The 18,298-nt window shown below is 41.1% G+C and overlaps 5 protein-coding genes across 5 annotated transcripts in view; 3 read left to right on the top strand and 2 right to left on the bottom strand.

Moving 5' to 3' along the window:
• LOC146473784 (uncharacterized) overlaps nt 1-5,492 on the top strand; it is a 17,998-nt gene extending 12,506 nt beyond the window's left edge. Inside the window, exons 11-13 of the mRNA XM_085117806.1 lie at nt 1-62; nt 1,550-1,640; nt 5,342-5,492. The exon at nt 1-62 is cut by the window's left edge and continues 54 nt beyond it. Of these exons, the coding sequence (XP_084973932.1) occupies nt 1-62; nt 1,550-1,583 (96 nt within the window). The 3' untranslated portion in view covers nt 1,584-1,640; nt 5,342-5,492. The remainder of the gene's footprint in view (nt 63-1,549; nt 1,641-5,341) is intronic.
• Nucleotides 1-18,298, top strand: part of LOC146473783 (uncharacterized) — a 158,870-nt gene that overhangs the window by 17,584 nt on the left and 122,988 nt on the right. The gene's annotated exons all lie outside the window — the stretch shown is intronic.
• On the top strand, nt 7,753-9,004 carry LOC146473785 (histamine H2 receptor-like). The gene has a single exon (XM_085117807.1). It carries the CDS (start codon nt 7,880-7,882, stop codon nt 8,855-8,857), a length of 978 nt encoding a protein of 325 aa, XP_084973933.1. The 5' UTR covers nt 7,753-7,879; the 3' UTR covers nt 8,858-9,004.
• Nucleotides 11,109-12,318, bottom strand: LOC146473786 (adenosine receptor A3-like). The gene has a single exon (XM_085117808.1). The coding sequence runs from the start codon at nt 12,204-12,206 to the stop codon at nt 11,250-11,252; it is 957 nt and encodes a 318-aa protein (XP_084973934.1). The 5' UTR covers nt 12,207-12,318; the 3' UTR covers nt 11,109-11,249.
• On the bottom strand, nt 15,660-17,860 carry LOC146473787 (adenosine receptor A3-like). The gene has a single exon (XM_085117608.1). It carries the CDS (start codon nt 17,332-17,334, stop codon nt 16,315-16,317), a length of 1,020 nt encoding a protein of 339 aa, XP_084973734.1. The 5' UTR covers nt 17,335-17,860; the 3' UTR covers nt 15,660-16,314.

Consider the following 18,298-nt stretch of genomic DNA (forward strand, 5'->3'; position numbering starts at 1 on the left):
AGTCATAGCATGCAAGAGGGAAAAACCATGCCGAATATAACAGCATTGCTGCCTGGGTCGAGGTACGGAACTGGAACTGACGGGAATAAATGTTTCGATATCGTAGCCATATGTCTAAAGGAAGAAGAGAGCAGCGAATAGGACAACTCCATCCCCCACCTACCCCTCCAAAGTTTTGCTGTTGTTACAATATAATGAAAATCTTTGACCATGAACACATTGGATGTTATATTTTCCACTAGAAATGCGTGACTCTCAAAACCTCACGAAGCTAGGGCTGGGTAGACATTTGATTCGAAGTGATGTCGTCTTTTGTCTTTGCTCTGTGGTTTCCCAATGTCTCCTTCTTCTTCGCTTCCTCGCGCTGAGTTTCGTTGTTTAATCTCCCTCGGCGAATCTGTCTTGTCCCTTGTGCGTCCTCCTGTGGTTCATTTGCATCACAATGTGGTCGTGTTTCACCAATAGTAAACATTTTTCACTGCTCGATGAATAAACACGTTTAGCCCTCAATGAATAAACATGAGTTGCGTCTGACGCCAGCCTGTCTTAGAACCTGTTGCTGCCTAGTAACCTTCCCTTTGTCTGACGTCATTCAAACTTTGTTTACACTGTTGCCAGGCAAGAGCGCGGACATCTTTAACGATATATGTAAATATATTTTTCTCTCGAATTCGCGCGGCCTAGCTCCCGAGCGATTCACGTACGAACCTCGCTATGCAAGTTTAAAAATTTTAACCTCGCTACGCTCGCGGTTTTGGCACCAGTACTGAATACCTTTTTCAAGTGTTTAATTGGAGAGAGCTTGAATCTCAGCGCCAGATACAGAAAGCGTGCATGGTGTACAAATCTCTAAATGGGCTCGCTCCTGATTAGCTTCGATCTAGATTTGTCGAGCGTAGCACCATTACTGGCTATTCTCTTCGCAACACTGAAGATAAACTTGCTGTCCCCCTTCCCCGCACCAATTTTCTTAAGAACAGTTTCAGGTATAGTGGTACAGTGTTATGGAACAGTTTACCAACTCACTTGCGGCAGGCAGGACCTCTAGCATCTTTCCATGTTGGCTGCAGCGGCTTCTTTTAATGTAATTGCTTAAGCAAACACGGCTCTCATGTAAAGCAGTTTAGTTAATTTACTGTGGGTTTAGATAGTTTATATTACAAATTTTGTAACTAGTATTTTTATAAGTAGTACCTATTGTAACTGATGAGAATACCGTGGATAAGTAAAGTTATTTGACTTTGACTTTGACTTGCCATAAACACGACTCTAAATCCCTCCATTATCAGAACTTCTGTTAAAGCAAAGCTGGATCTAGGGGAGGGGCCTTCCCCTCCACCCCCTCCCCCCTTATTTTGAAACGAAAACGAGGCACGTAGGGCCGAGGCACCGACATATTTTGTTTCACGAACAGAGGCGAGTCGAGCGTTCGAGATACAGCCCTAACTTACCTGAAGGTCTGGATCCGCTGCTGTAAAGAAACGTACTATCGTGAATTGACTATTTTGTAGGCCCGTGTTTATGTTTTACATTATTCATTATTTTCCAGTACATCACAACGAAGACTTATCGAGTGTGCATGAAGGAGCTCATCACGAGACACGGCTATGATCCAGTCACTGTCACGTCGCTTATCATTGGTATGTGTATTTAGGGACAATCAAATTGTTTTAAAAAACCATAAGGTAATTATAAAGTGAAGACGCGCAACTGTTAATTAGATGAAGGTGTAGAAGGAAGGTGGAGTCAAAAGCCGTCCTGTTTTACCCGCATATTCGGCCGTTGATTTTCTTGTTGTTTTAGACAAAAGCTTAAGAGATAGATCAATTTGAGTGGGGGCTTTGCCCTTCACCGAAATCATATAAACCAGCTTTCGGGTCTAACACGGTTTTCCGTTTTTAATATGAATTCTTCAAGTGGAGTAGTATTTGGGTGGAGATTCATCTCTACTTTATCCCACACCATGTTTCACTGGTTATTTCCGAAAACTATACTTTAGTTGCGTTTCTCGGCTTAATGTCCCTCACTATGTAGATTTTTGTAAATCTTTCAGCGCTTTCTTTTCCTACCTCATGAGTTTACAATTCCAAGCGATTGATCAGCGTAATGTCACGTTTGCTTTAGTTTATCCAATAAGAACTAGTAACTGGAAACCAAATGCAATTGTGACTTGTTCAGTCGCGTTTTCCTAGCAAGTCTCGGCGCTATTAACATGTATTATAGTCGTGTCCACGGTCATCAGGTTCCTTGATCAGCGGTTGAGACGGCTGCCAACTAACCGCTAACCGAGGAGCACAGGAACTGAATGGGCACGAGATTGCGTCTTTAAATATGTTCCGCAACCCTGAGGAATTATTCTAGCTTTGCATAACTCGACCAAAGGCGAACATGTAGTATGGCTTCTTTAGTAACTGTATTGAGGTTAGTTCACCCTCTCTTGTGGGCTTGGCGAAAAATGTCATGTATTCGTGATATATAGCCAATAGCCTCCTCCATTTGGCGTGAAAATATGCTAAGATATTAGAATTTGCTCACAATCGCTGAGGATTGAAATTTCTGTTCGAGGGTAGGACGTTTGCGGTAGCTTACCACGGCTGAGTAGCTCTTATGGCCAATCACGGACTTCACTCCAGAATGGCATTTTCAAGCCCTGATGCCTTCAAGATCGTCACAGAGGTGGCTCACAAACAATGTGAAGTGTATTTGGTAGCCATTCCTGCTTTTTTTGGACACCTAGCCTCAGAAAGAAGGTTCTCGAACTTGTGTTTTCCAAGCGCTGCGTTTCAGTACCAGACATCTGCATAGCTGAATTCCATCGCTTTGTGATTTTTGGTTTCTGCCAAAGAGATTGAAATGCTTCTTTCGCTTCGACAAGTATGTCTTCACAGCTAGCACAGGACATCTCTGACGTATAACAGCTGCAGCTTCATTCTTGCTGCTGTTGACACCCCTTTGGTGGTTTTTCGTGGCCCTTTCTGCAAGTTTAATGTACTCAAGGCAGGAGCTTGATTTATGGATTTGAATATCGTCAGCCATAATCTCCCTCTATTTTTTCGTCCGCGTTTGCTGCAGCGGAGCGTTATATTGAAACAGTCTGTGTGTAGTAAGTTTTCGGGTGTTTCCAGGCCAAGCTGCTTCTTTTCGTAGATAAATTCGACATCATAGCTGGTTTATGTTTCGTGGACGGAATTTGCCTTCGTGAGCGACATCGACCAGGTGAGTATTGAGAGCGTCATTTGCCGGCTTGAACCCTCTGTCAGTAATGATACTGAAGTTTATGTTTTCTTTATTTGAATACCTATCCATGCCAGCATGAATTGCTCTCGTTGAATTACGACTGTAATATTTGCCGTCGTGTGAGCGAGAGCTTTGACGTAAAATCTACGCAAAATATTTACGAGCTCTTCTTTTGTAAACTCGTGTTATGGCTTGTCGATGGCGTAACCCTAACCTTAACCTAACCCAAGGCTGAAAGAAATTTTTAAAGTGCACCTAACCCTCCAAATGTTTTTCGCTTAAATGAATCTTTGCACCTGTTAGAAACGCATTGAGCCTTTTTGCGCCTTTTTTCAACCAAATCTTGACTTTTCATATGGTGTAAAAGTTACGAAATCTCGCCATCATCTGTCCAATGACCGAGCTAGTAAGGGGCATGGGTCTATTCCTTTCATGACGTCACAAACTGCTTTGCATGCATTTTCACAAAGACTTAATACAGTGCAAACCATTTTGTGACGTCAAGTAAGGAATAGACCCATGCCCCTTACTAGCTCGGTAACTTTTACAGCCTACAAAAAGTCAAGATTTGGTTGAAAAAGGCGCCAAATAGCGCAATATGTTTCGAACAGGTGCCAAGATTTATTTAAGAGAAAAAAAATTGGGGGGCTAGGTGCACTTTAAACTCTAGAACTAGATGGGCTAAAAGTTTTCGTCTTTCATACGTTTTTGGTCACATTCTTAATTCAAGGACTGTTGAACAGAGTAAAAGTTGCTTCAAACCAAGCGAAAATCTCCCAACGAGCTTGAGTATTCGAACATTGTGTCAAGTTACAAATTAGCCGAAACGTTAACGAACAGCTTACCGTCAGAAACATATACAGCGTATGAAGTTGATTTTTTGTTTTCTGGTGCCGCTTCTACAACAACAACAACAACAACAACAACAATTTATTACGAGAAAAGACAAATTACAATATTACATACCCACAATTAGCAAGGGCTATTCGAGGTGGGTAGCATTTACAGTTGTTTGCACGCTCAAAAGAAACAGAAAATTAACAGCACAAAAATAGAAATGATTCTTAAACAAAGAGGAAAAGATTTAAATAAGAAAATAAATGAATAAATAAAACACCTAAATGACTAATTATTACTTAGAAAGTTAAATGCAAGCCAACTAAGTAGTGACATAAGATTGATACGAGTTACAGCGTTTATATCAACATACACCTCCTCAGTCTCCAGAACCTTCAAAAGCAATTCATGCAGTTTACGCTTAAAAAGTGTTTTACGTAACTTTCGTAGTTGAGGAGGAATTTTATTCCAAATTCTCGTTCCAATTCTAGAAAAGGACAGCAGCTGTTGGTTGAGTCTTGAAAGTTGGACATGAAAATTACCCGACTCTGAAAATCAAGTGTAGTGATAATGGATCTGGTCAGAACGAGTGAACAGTTGAGAGATTTTTGGAGGAGCACAATGGCTAAAAATATCATGCATTAGAGTAACAATATGTTTAAAATAGAGCATGTTCAGAGGCAAAAGAGCGGAACTGACAAACAGAGGGATGGCATGAGTTCTACTATCAGAAAAGTACATCAGACGAAGGGCTTGTTTTTGCAGAAGAAGAATTTTGTTTAGATGAGAAGCGGCAGCTTGTCCCCAGGCAGCTAATCCATAGGAGATGTAAGGTTCAATTAAGGAACGATAGATTCTTAAAAGGGTTCTTGTAGGCAGAAAATGCCTAAGCCTCGAGATAATCCCAGCACCTTGTCTTATTTTTGATGAAATATAGTCTATGTGGTATCGCCAGGAGAGGTGACTGTCAATCAGAATACCTAAATATTTCACGTAGTTTTTACGTTCGAGAGAAGTCATTTGCTTTATCAACCAGCAGGTTTAGTTTTTCTTCTGTCACAAAAGCAAAGAGTTCCCCCATCTTGACATAAATTTCAATTGCAAACTTGAAAGCTTGAAGTCTTGGCAACTGGAGAATATCACTCGCCGGATATTCCCCAGTTTAGCTGAGGCATATTCAGTCACGTGACGCGTTTAGACCAATCGCGTGTGCGCGAAAACATTTGATGGATTATAATGGTGATTATGTGTCTTGTTTCTCACACAGGAAAGTGAAGTTGAGTCTTGACAACAACAAGTAAGATGCTTGAAGCTAGAGTATTGGAATAAGAATAAATATCTTTTGAAATATAATACATAATGATGTTAAACGCGCAATCGTTGTCACCCTTAATATTGATTCAATAAAATAAATAGCACACCTTATTCTTATTACATTACTAAGATCACGGTTCACTCACTCAACGAGGAGCGCCTGACTTCATTTAGGATCGACTAACATCGATCTTATAGAGTGAGGAATGTTGCTGAGCGTGTTTGTTCAGTTTTGCCATCGGCGTAGACACCTTCTTAATTAATGGAGGGAAAATAAGTCGTAACGTGGTTGTTCGTCGGTCACTTTGCAAACTACGCCTGGATTCGATTTGCCACCTCATCTTGGCTCGGACTTCATAATTCCCAATTGCGCTCTCTAGTCGGCTACAGCTCCTGAAGTATGAGTTTTTCTTTCGCGATGGACTAAACTGGGCTGCCATGGGGGCTGAGTTCTCGCCGAAGACAACTCTACCCAGCTTGACTCATCCGGTTCACGGTCTGTCTCAGCATTCCACCTTAAGACTCGGAACAACGGACAGTCTTTTCCCTCCGATTTTTTATTTGAACATAAATCTCCTTGATGTCACAAACTAGACCAACTGGGTTTCGCCAAAACCGGATCAGCACATCAAAAAAACTCCCTCTTTAGCTATGGTCCTGAGTGGATGACATCGTTTAGGGATAATCCATTAGACTTGTCAGAGCAGTCGAATACGATTCTGACTTTTGCTGTCGATTTGTCCATTCGCACAATTGGATCGAGTGGCATATAGCATTCTTCGGGGGTTGGTTCTTCAGTTTCAGGAACTTTGGGAAGGTACCCTTTCTTCACATATGCTTTAACGGTCTCCCGGACATTCCCTTGTGACAGAGTCGTCCATTCTCTTGATGCTGCACAGCCGTGATTCAGCCAAGTTACAGTTGTTGCATTGGGCAGTGTCGGCCTCTGTTCTTTCCATGGCACAGCAATACGGTATCTCCCATTGCCGTATTGAACGGCGCTATTCACTTTCTGAAGATCAATCTGACTATAGGCCATCATAATTCTCAATCTCCCAGAGCCTCTTTAATGTCTGATCCATCTCACACAAAATCCAGCCCCTCTTCGCTGCCATGCCGCCCTCGTTATCAATGTTCGAATGTTGTCGGCTCTTGTTCCTGACTCCACTCTACTGTCTGTACACCCAATACAAGTTCACCCAAGTGGACTTTGACTGGTGCCTGGCTCTCCTAATTGGGCCACGGGCATCAACAAAAGGTTCTTCAAATCCCTGCACATCATTGCTACGCAGTTATGCCATGTTTTCCAGCTGGTCCATTTTAGCTCGAAGTTGGCGCTGCCGACCACTGAACTTTGACTCTAAGATATCCTTTGCTTCGTTATACTCTGGTCCTGAAACTCCAAGCCCTCTGATGGATTCCATAGCAATGCCGGTTGAGCATTGAAGCCATTTGCCATCTTAAAATTCACGGCCTTGTTCAAAAGATCCACCAGACTCTAGAAATGTCCTCAAGAACTCTTCACGTTTTCCTTTCTCCCTAACATGGGACGCCTTTTAACTGTTTCAGACGGTGGTTGGCTGAAAAATCTCCTTACAAATTCTCAGAAGCTGTTGCAGAGCCTTGAGTCTCCAATAAAGGAGCTGGAAATCTAGCTTTCCTGCCGAAACGGTAGTAGTAAATGGCGAGGCCTTATTTGCGACTACATCTTTCCTCAGTGAGAATTAGAAGCACTTGTTGACGCAAGTGAAACTTGAGCCTATCTCCTCGTGCGCCTTCTCAAGGCTATCTTCAGGAATTTCTGTTGCAAGCGTTTGTGATTCTTCCATAACTACTTTGTGATTCTTGAGATGTCCCCTTTCGAGACACAGAGCGCATAATTCGTCCACCCTTCCTGTGTACTTTCCAGGATCAGCCATAGTTGCCCTTTTTTGAGTTTATTTCTCGTTACTTTTCTCGATCTCCTGTCGTATTAGCGTCCAGTGCTTCCACTTCAGTGGTCATGCTGAACGAGAAAAATTAATATTTACCTCGCCGAAATTGTGCTCCGCGAATGCCAGTGACTCCGGTTAAACTCCTTGAATGATCTCTCCTCAAAAGCGCTAGAGTTCTTGCTCCCGTCTTGGTCACCAAAGATGTTTAATCGACAAAACCGACATTTGTAAAACCCATTTACCGAACGAAACGACTTAAAAATTCCTCTACATTTACGAACGAAAGCTCGACACGAGCTCGTATACAGCTGAGTAAATCTCTCAATCAATGCAAGAGTACCCGATTGGGTTCCTATATGTTACACAGAATCATGCAAGTCTTTGCGTGACGCGTAAAAGCTTCATTGTCTTGTAGAGTGGAGAGGTCAAGAGTTGCTTTTTTTTTATAAATTATTTTCCTGTTTCTGAGAAAGGTATTAAATCACGGGCTGTTTACATGTAGGATAGGAGGCCATTTGCCAAGCACGTCTTCACTTTTGAGCGAAGGCTGACAGGCTATGTCTCTTATTGGAGAATACCCTTGTAACAACGCCACTGTGCCAACTTGTCTCTCGTTCACCACGGCTTCGATTTCCATCTTTATATTCGTGGTCGCGACTGTTGGGAACTTGTTCGTACTGCTTGCTATTTTCCTGGATCCACACAAGAATCTCCGTTCACCATTCAACTATTTCGTCGCGAACTTGGCATTCGCAGATCTGCTTGTGGGGAGCGTCATCGCTTCTCTGTCGGCAATATACCACGTATCGGAAGCACTGAAAAGCCCTATTAAAGAGGAGATTGAGAAATACTTCTTCTTTTCTTATTTTATCGTATGCACTGCTTCTTTGTTAAGCTTGATCATTCTGGCAGTGGATCGCTACATAGCTATAAAGTATCCATTACTGTACGTGGTGTGGTTGAACCCGATCAGATCCTTCGTGATATCAGCTGCTGCATGGATCATTTCTGTTTTACTTTCGTTAATTTACTATTTCCTGGTTGGTGTGAATATCTATCGTTTTGTTTTCGCCAACACCGCCATTGTCGTGACTTTTGTGGTCCTTCTTTTCACCAATCTGAAAATCGTTAGATCGTTCCGAGAGCAAGTTCGCCAATGGGATGACGTTCATGACAGTTGCGAAGAAAACGTCGCAAAGAAACAGGCTTTAATATGGGAAAAGAAGATGGCTAAAACACTGCTGATCGTCCTGGGAATATTTTTGGCGTGCTTTCTGCCGTCTTGTGTTTGTATCTACATCATAAACTTCTGCAGCACCTGCAACTGCGTGTTCATAAACTGGCTTCGAGACATCCAGTTTGTACTCGTGATGGCTAATTCGGGGCTAAATCCATTCGTATATTCATGCAGGATACAGAATTTTCGACGAGCTTTCAAGACGATTCTGAGTTGTGCTTTGTGCACTACTGCAGGTCAGCGAGGAAGAGATGTCTCAGAGACTCGTGTAGACACAATGACTACAGTGATATCTTGATTTGGTCTCTGTTAATTTTGCTGTTTTTTTTTTTCATTTGAATCGACTACTTAAAGTCGAAGAAGTAGAGAATACAATGACAAAGAAAAAGTACCTTTAAAATTCACATGCACCTCTTTGTAATTTTGAACAACAATAATACGTCGCTCTGCTTATATTCTATAGTCAAAAAAGGTCTTGGTGTTCAGCGTCCCACACTGTTATTGTTAGCAGAGTTGCATTACCCTCCTCCCGCGATAGTACTAAAACTGACCTTCTCGCCCATTTAATTCCATTTCGAGCTCCGCAAAAGCGTACGTAAAGCTGGTGATATTCCTGCTCTGGTAGTGCGTGTCTGGGTTTTGACTCAATCATTGGTCATTGTCTGCCCGGCAGAGATCTTCGTTCCTTCTTGTTTTCCTAAGTAAGAGTCAGTTTCAGCGTAATATTTGATAATTCTTGTGAATTATCAACACTCAGTACCTGCGTGAAAGAAATATGCACCTCGTCCAGGTCGAAAGTGGCATTTGGCGGAAAATTCTAACAAATGGAAAGTGACAGAACACACAGTGCTATTTGACCCATTACGCCATTTCAGTGCACACAGGCAAAAGTGTAATCCAGTAACATTTTCCAAAGTTCTCAGAAGTATCTTCTTACACGGATGATGGGTGCAAAAATAGCCACTAGGTCAAGATTTCTACTTCATGAACAGCTGTGGGTAAACAATACGTACACATTGTATATTAAATCTCCGTCACATGTGCTGGGTGTGTTGTAGTCTCCCTCGCAGCCGTTCTGTGTCTCGAGACACAGAACGGCTGCGAGGGAGACTAGTAGGTGGGTTGTTGACCTGTAAAAGTTAAAAATTGAAGTTGGCAAAACAAAATAGATTTGAGCTTGACTCAAAATTGACTAATTACTAGTGATTCGTATTTAACTCTGCTGGAACTTGATGTCTTCTACAGTAAAATAGATGGCAAAGGGGTAACTGTGATTACAAGTCAGTCCGCTTCAAAGTAACAATAGCTATCTTGTTTCACCATCAGTATTCTTGTTTGACTTCCTAATAAAGCCACAAGGTCACCCAATGACATTAAAGTATCACAATCTCTAACTATTTTCCCTCGCGGTCTATTAATTTTTGAAAAATGCGTTAACCCTTCTCCCAAAAATACCGTGGATTTCCGAAAGTCTTTTGGATTTGCCCGCTACTTTCAGGGGACCGTCACTTTCGGATGGTTAGAAAACGTTTGTAATTTATTAAAGGATATGTATTTGACTCTGATTGACACATGCAACTTTTAAATGATAGTTTCTAGTAAGATTCAGAAGTTTGAAATGAAGTCACAAATGATTCTGCATGTTGGTAAGTCCTACACTCAGGCTGTTCCATCGGCATTACGGTTGAGAGTGGAGAGTTTCTGTTTCAGTGACTTCTTTAAATCTGGAAGACCGTTCTACGTTATGTAATGCAATGTTGAAATAAATAAAACGGTAATTACGATCTTGAAAACGCACGAGCCTATTGGCGATTTTCACTGTAAATAAGAAAGAGAGACATTTTTCGTTTTCCAGTTACATGTGCTTCTTGCCACGTTAAATACTTAAAGTGCATTGTAAGTCGATCGAAATAGAGACAATGTATTTGCAAGATTGTATAATAGAGTCAACAAGTACTATTTGAAACGTAACATGAAATACAATACGGTATTTTATCGTTGTCGAGTTGTCATTTTCGAAGGGCCTCTAGTTTCGGGTGGGCCGTTACTTTCGGGGGGCCGTTGCTTTCGGAGCTCAATTGAAAGATAACAAAATTAACGTTACTTTCGCGGAGCCGTTACGTTCGGAAATCTACGTTAACTTTGCTGTTACTCTTCTCCTTAAGCCCACATTACGAGGCGAAAATGATTATCTACGGTTTTAACATAGATAATCATTTTGGCCTAAGCAGTCCTTTAAAATAATTCGTATCTGACCCTTGACAACTACAATGGTTTTACATAACACGCGAAGACATAATAGAAGGAAATTTCATCATCATCATCATCATCATAATCATCATCATCATCATCATAGCTCGTTCATAATGTATACGTGTCAAATAAATAAAATAGCATCCATTGTTTTTAGTGTCAAAGTAACATGCATTTAACAGATCTAAGAAAAAGGAGTATTTACAATACAAAACTCATTCCAGACAAATTTGGATCAAACGCCTAAATTTCTGATTTCAAGCCAGGTTTCAAGAGAGGATTTCTAATTTACTAGTTAAGCGGTCAATTAATTCTTGACAATTTAATACCAGATGAAATATATTTAGGCAATTTTCGGTCGGCGTTTACACCAGTAAATACAAAACAAACCACGCGTTTGTTTCAGTTTCTATTGTTATCTTTCTTCAACTTTTAATTTAGGCTTCTGTGGTTGCCGTCATCATACGACTCTCCGAAATGTCCCTCATGTCAAGTCGACCACAAGACAGAATTATCTTGAGTGCTTCTCGGAAGTTCTGCATTCTACAAGGATACACGATTGGATTTACACCAGAATTGGCCATCACGAGTATAAGCTGAATATCACGAATGCAGTGTATGAACAGGCAGTTGCATGTACTGCACAAGTTTATAATGTAAATACAAACACAGGAGGGAAGGAAGCATGCTAAAAATATACCCAGTACGATCACTAGTGCCTTAGCCATCTTCTTCTCCCATTTCAAAGCTTGCTTCTTTGCAATGTTCTCTTCGCTATTGTCGTGAAGGTCATCCCATTGGAGAACTTGCGCTCGGAACGAACTGACGATTTTTACGTGCGTGAAGAGAAGGACCACAAATGTCACGATGATAGCGGTGTTGGCGAAAACGAAACGATATTTATTCAAGCCAACTAGAAAGTAAATCAGCGATAGTAGAATCGATATGATCCATGCTACAGCTGATACCACGAAGGATCTGATCGGGTCCAACCACACCACATAAACTATTGGGTACGTTATGGCTACGTACCGGTCCACTGCCAGAATGATCAAGCTCAGCAAAGAAGCAGTGCATGCAATGAAATACGAAAAGTACAGGTAGTTAGCAATCTTCTCGTGAAGAGAGGATTTCAGTCCTTCTGATACATGGTAAATAACCGACAGAGGAGCAACGATCAGTCCCACACAGAGATCTGCAAATGCCAAGTTCGCCACAAAATAGATAAATGGCGAACGAAGGTTCTTGTTGGGATCCAACATGATGGCGAGCAGTACAAGCGAGTTCCCGACAGTCGCGGCTACAGATATAAGCAAAGAGATCGAAGACGTGGTGAACGAGAGATCAGCTGGAGGAGTGACATTAACGCATGGATATTTTCCAATAAGAGACATGATTGCTGCGTGAAGATCCTTCTCTCACCAAAAAGGCGCTGTCAATGGCTTGGTCCAGAAGCTATTCAAAGTTTTTCGTTGCGTGACACACTATACACCGCAGGCAGAGCATTGCGGGCTATGTTGTAGCTGTCATGTTTCAGTTTCGAACACTTGTTGGGTTCTAATAAGGCTTGTTTTAGGGTGAGGCCGGCGGGGGAGGGGGGTTGGTGTGAGAGAGATATTATTCTGAGTGGAGGTTGGTGGTGGACAGCTTTGAACCAACCTAAAAATGTAGACTTAAGTTATAGTCGGCGATAGTAACATGTTCGTGACGCTCAGTTCCGCCTGTCACGCAGGTAACTGGTAGCTGGTGTTTGAGTGATGAGTACAATTAAGTTTGTTTGATTCTTTTCCACCACATTTTAAAGATGCGTTTCTTACTCTTGAGGGGGTGAGGGTGGGTCTATTAGAGGGGGGACGTTCATATTTACCGTCTCCCGATAGCAGTTTTCTAGAAAACGCTGTTTTTCTCACAGGCAGCCCAAGCTCAATATCAGAGAACCGTTGAATTATGAGGATTTGTATGGGAATACGACGGATTTGTGTAAAATGGTAGAAAATAACAGTGTTTTGTCAATAAAGTCAAGTATTCTTTGTCATTTACCAGCTTTTCAAGCCGATTCGGAGCGATTTCGGTGAGTTAGCGTCATTCGGGTTTCCACTGTTAAGTGTAACGAAAGGCCGAACTCTATTTCAGCCATGCCCGTAGCGTGAAACGGAATAAATCCGTTGAAATCATCTCTGGTGTCCCAATTCCTTCATAGAATCAAAGTAGAGATGAATACCTATCCTTCCAGTGCGTTTTCGACTCGATTGAAGCCGTATCACGTTTGTTAGAAAGATTTTCTTTCCAGTCGGCTCGCTTCTGAGATTTCGGAAGATGCGCGGCCAGAACGTGCCTTCCAGTGCGTTTTCGACTCGATTGAAGCCGTATCACGTTTGTTAGAAAGATTTTCTTTCCAGTCGGCTCGCTTCTGAGATTTCGGAAGATGCGCGGCCAGAACGCCATGGACACATTGAACGTTCGAACAGCACGCTGGGTAACAAAAGTTCCCTGGCACGGGGGAAACAGCGGCCAGTTGTCCACAGGCAAACAGATTTGTTCGCAGGGTCTCCTCGTGTCATTTTTGGGAACACCGTCAAGGGACCATTATTTCCATCGACAAATCAAAATTACTACCGGACGTGTTTCCCAGATTTAAAGGGCGCGATCTATTCAATCTAAATTTCCGGTACAGAATCAAATATATCGACTCGACAACCTACTGTCCTTTTTCCCGGAGATTTGGAAATTCCGGGAATTTTCGGTTCCATTGGTCACAAATCCGTTGTATTCCCATACAAATCCTTCAGTATAATTCAACGGTCCTCTGTTATTGAGCTTGGGCTGCCTGTGTTTTTCTTCTAGAAAAATTGTCAGTGTCACTTGGATAAATTGATTGTCGTAAATCGTTTGTTACATTATTTGTTTTGTTGGACCGTACATCCGAACAGTACATTGATGATTGACATTTGATTGTTAATTTGATTGACGTGTACCTCGTGATTACATTAGCACGTACTTTTGTATCTTTGATATCGTTTTGTATGCGTCTCAAAGTTCAGTTGTGGTTTTACGGCTTTCGAGTATGTTGTAAATAGCACGAGTTGAATTTCGATAAAATCGTTTTGAATGTCATTGCGTTTGTTTTTCCTTTGGATCTGTTTTACGACATTGATTCACCGATTGTAGCCAAGTTACAAAAAAAACCCCAAATATTGCAGGCCTAATTAAGCGGAGCAACTGAAATTTTTAGACCATTACAAACAACCAAAGAAATTAACGTAGCTTAAAAAAGTCTCGTGTTTGGGCGAGAAAATTCTTTGAGTATTCGGTACACACAAAAGCTACATACACTATGACTGATGTAGAGGACGAAGAAATCTATTGTGGGCCAAACACGAAATAGACGGTGTTACTCATTTTCTTTTGGGACTTATTCTGTTTACGGAATAAACTGCGTTCTTTGGAAAGGTTTTCGGGTTAGTGGGAAGAGGTGAAATTGCGTTCTTTTGCGAATTTCTGAACCGGAATAAGAATAGCTATTAAATTGAAAATTCAGGATTCTTCGTTATGCCAGGTATCTTTTTTGAAAACACTAGATTATTTGACTTTTTTAAATTCAATATTATTCTAGCTTGTACCCTCTGTTGGCTATATTGTCGTTGATTGTGCGAAGCGTTCATTGTTCGACTAAACTTAAACGCAAAATAAAGTGCTCAGCTTAGGTGTTGTCTACTGTTAAAGACCTGGGAACCAACTTCTTTCCCAGGGACCTGTCTCCCTCGAGAAAGGAACCCTGGTTACGGCTGGCAAGTGACTGCGCACAACAAATTTCTCCCCAATCCGGATAGACTCACGCTAATTTTTTGCATTGTTCACAAGAGTCGAATAGAAATTCAGTTAAGCGGGCACGAAATCAAGAGAATTGCAAGAATTTGGTGCAGTTTTATGCGCTCTGCAAAATCGTATGTGAATTTTAAAGTAGGAGAGGTTGATAATAAATTTATTCTCACGTACATAAATTATGATCATCCTGGTGATTGTGGTCCTTTGAAGGACTGTTTGAGGTGATATTGACAAAACCACAAGGTGATGTGGGTTTAGTCCACCCCTACAGTAAGGTTAACGTTCAAGAGGAGTCAAATTTGATCATAATTCACCGGGTTAATTTAGCGCAAATACATAAACTTGACCTAACAAAGCGTCCTGTGATCTCCTTACCTGTTTGTTGAAAGATTAGGTCACCTGTGGGGGAGCGATCATCGACCGAAGGGCGACGTCGGAAAGCGAAGCTTTTCAAACGAGGCTACTGGCGATATACTGGTGATCACGATCACGTCAAGAAACTCGATTTGCACTGCAATTTCTCGGTAGATGTAGTCGTAATTAGTGTCAAATTTGACTCCACTACGCCCTGTGATGGCACTGAGAACTACGTAATTACATCTGAACTGCAAAGATTTACGGCTACCTATACTGCATTTCGTGCTTATCGCGTAATCTCGAAGCTTTAAAATCGGACAGTGTCAACTGAAATAGCTGCTTCTCCTCCAGGTTTATCGTTTTACTGTACTCTTTCACATCAGTATAACAATGACCCAACACTTTAATGGTAGACGAAATGCATTACGCACTACCGTACACATTAGTTATCTTGTTTCCAAATCAAATATTGAACAAACTGAATCTACCATCCGATCTGAAGTGCTTCCTATTCCCACACTGTATTCCTAAGAGTATACGTCATTACAAAGTGATTGCTCGGCCTTTTTTAACATGGCTAAATTTTAACGCGAAATGAACGACGTCTAGTTGGTAGTGCGCATAACCTCTACGCACGGTAGGAGGGTCCGTTAGAGACTCGCGTATCAGTTAGGGAGAATGCCTCCTAATAAAAGGGATTTTGCGCACTTTATGACAGTCCCGAAAAAAAAAATTAACTTGTCATAGCAAGGGCTATTGGAGTCCGAAAAGAAAAAAAAGGGGTTGCCAGTCATTGTTGTTTATAAAAGTTTTCCGATTAGTCTTTAAAACTAGTTGGCTTCTCCCAGTTTTCTTTTAGCAAGATCTGCTTTTCCCGTACAGTCATAGTGATACACTGCGCAAGAACACGTTTGTGTTAGGAGGCATCATACTCGACTGAGTAGCACGACGCTGAAAAATATAAGGAACTGATTGAAAGTTAAAACATTTAACATTTTACTTCGCCAATTGCTTTTTGATGTCCTGGAAAAAAAAGATGACTATGTTGAAATCCCTATGATAATTAAAAAATTAGGACTAACTAAATAATTGTTCCATTTACTATTATCACTTTTATTCTGTAAACTAGTGTAAAATACTTTAAATCTGTTAGTACGTAAAGTTTTTGCATGCCTGTATTTGTAAGTTCTTGTTACTTTTCTAAAGTGTTCCTGTATTCGTCTTGTTCCGCCTCGATTAGTATTGTAACTATTTGCGGGACAAGCCATTAATTCTGTTATTAACTATTAATTTAACCGCACTTTATTGATTTCTATCGGGTTAATTCGAATCTTCGTCCTTGATTTCAATCGGGCTACCTCTCCCAACAATGGCAGAAGACGTGCCAGTCGTATGTCGCATTGATAGCTGTATATTAATTGCTGGAATGGTCCTTTTGAAACAAGCTCGAAATGACAAAATACTCTTAAATGCCTTCTTGAAATGTTCTAATCTCCAAGCATACACAAATGGGTTCACGCCTGAATTTACCATGACCAAGACAAACTGGATATCCCTAACCCAGTGAATAAACTCGCAGTCGCATTTAGAACAAAGGTTAACGATGTAAATACAGACACATGCTGGCAAATAGCAAGCTAGGAATAAAATTAATACAACCATCAAAGTTTTTGTTATCTTCTTTTCCAATTCCATTGCTCGTTTCTTCGCTAAGTTTTCGCTTGTACTGTCGTGTATGCTGTCCCATCGGTGAACCTGCAAGCGCAAATACTTGACGATTCTTGTATTGGTGAATATGAGCACACTAAAGGTAACGGCTACGGCCGTGTTAGCGAAAATGAAACGAAATCTGTTGTACCCGACGAGAAAATAATTAAGGGATAATAGTACCGAGGCAATCCACACCACCACAAAGGCTAACAAAGCCCTGACTGGGCTTAGCTTTGCTCTATAATGCAGGGGGGATGTTATAGCGACATAGCGCTCAATCGCCAAGGCGGTTAAGCTGAGAAGCGAAGCTATCGAAGAAATGAAGTAGGACATATGCATCCAGACTCGGAACTGTTGATATGGTTGTTTGAAAGCCTCGGAAATGAGATATATGGCAGCCAGTGGACAAGTGAGAAGGCCAACGATGAGATCCGCTACTGCAAGATTGGCTACGAAGTAGCTGAAGGGCGATCGGAGTTCTTTGTTTGGATCAAGCAAGACTGCTAGAACGACAAACATACTACCGACAGAAGCAACGATAGTCGATGATATGGTAACCGATGCTGACGAATATGACAAATAAGTTGGAGCTGTGACGTTGGTACAAGGATACTTGTTTAGAAGGGACATTCCGGAACGTTCCCGAGTAAAATCCCGGAAAAATCAGTGAGTCAGTTTGGAGCAAAGTTCAAAGCTTATCTTCGACTTATCCACTAAAAGGGCATTATGACGGATATGTAAAACCATAAACGTGACCATGGGCAGCTGTGTTTGATTGCAAGATTTCACCTTCACTGAATGGGTCCTGAATGAATAGAATAATATTTATTACTTGATTATAATTGAGAAAATTAACGTACTAATACACAAGGCTCTTATGAGCGACTCGTGAGCCTGATTACATCCTTATTTTGACGTTCACTACTGTACTGTAATAAGTAATTACGAGGAATCTTTCCAAATTGTAATAATTGAGCTTTGAGAAAAACTTTTAATTGCACGATGTAAAGCATGTAAGGCCAAAAATAAATAAAGATTATTATCAGTGAGTGCAGAGGATGTATTATATAAATTTGGTCGCTGCATGTGGGCGTCACTGTTTATTTTGCACTCATTTCTTTTTACAAGAGGAATGATAATTGTGGGAAGTCATGAATTTTGCTATGTGGTTTTCAATAAAGGGATGGAACTTAAGTTGACAGCTGGATATGAATATATCAAACATATATTTGAACTGCGGATGAAAGATTAAGTAGAAGAAAGATCCTCGCAGTTTGTGCGCGGCTAAGCAGTTGCGAAAAGAAAGCTAGCCTGAAAAAAAAAAAATATCAGGCTTGCACGAGATTCAAAGCTGCCATGCCCTCTGCGATGCCGGTGCAGTGTAGTATCAACTGAGCTATCAAGCCAACAGGGAGCTTGTCATTCTGTGATTTCGTGATAATATTATACCCGTGAAGGATGAATAAATGAATTAATTTGAATATACAACATGCTTCACGATAAGGCGATAAGGTTTTGGATGAGGGTAAGAACAAACGCCAAGAAGCTCAAAGACAGAACATAATTTTTCTCGATTCTTTATTCATCACTGTTA

Source organism: Pavona decussata, unplaced genomic scaffold (assembly GCF_977016875.1).
Source record: "Pavona decussata unplaced genomic scaffold, jaPavDecu1.1 SCAFFOLD_92, whole genome shotgun sequence".
Taxonomy (NCBI): Eukaryota; Metazoa; Cnidaria; class Anthozoa; order Scleractinia; family Agariciidae; genus Pavona; species Pavona decussata.

Coding starts and splice junctions, on each gene's coding strand:
- LOC146473785 (XM_085117807.1), top strand. CDS start 7,880: ATGTCTCTTATTGGAGAATACCCTTGTAACAACGCCACTGTGCCAACT.
- LOC146473786 (XM_085117808.1), bottom strand. CDS start 12,206: ATGTCTCTTATTGGAAAATATCCATGCGTTAATGTCACTCCTCCAGCT.
- LOC146473787 (XM_085117608.1), bottom strand. CDS start 17,334: ATGTCCCTTCTAAACAAGTATCCTTGTACCAACGTCACAGCTCCAACT.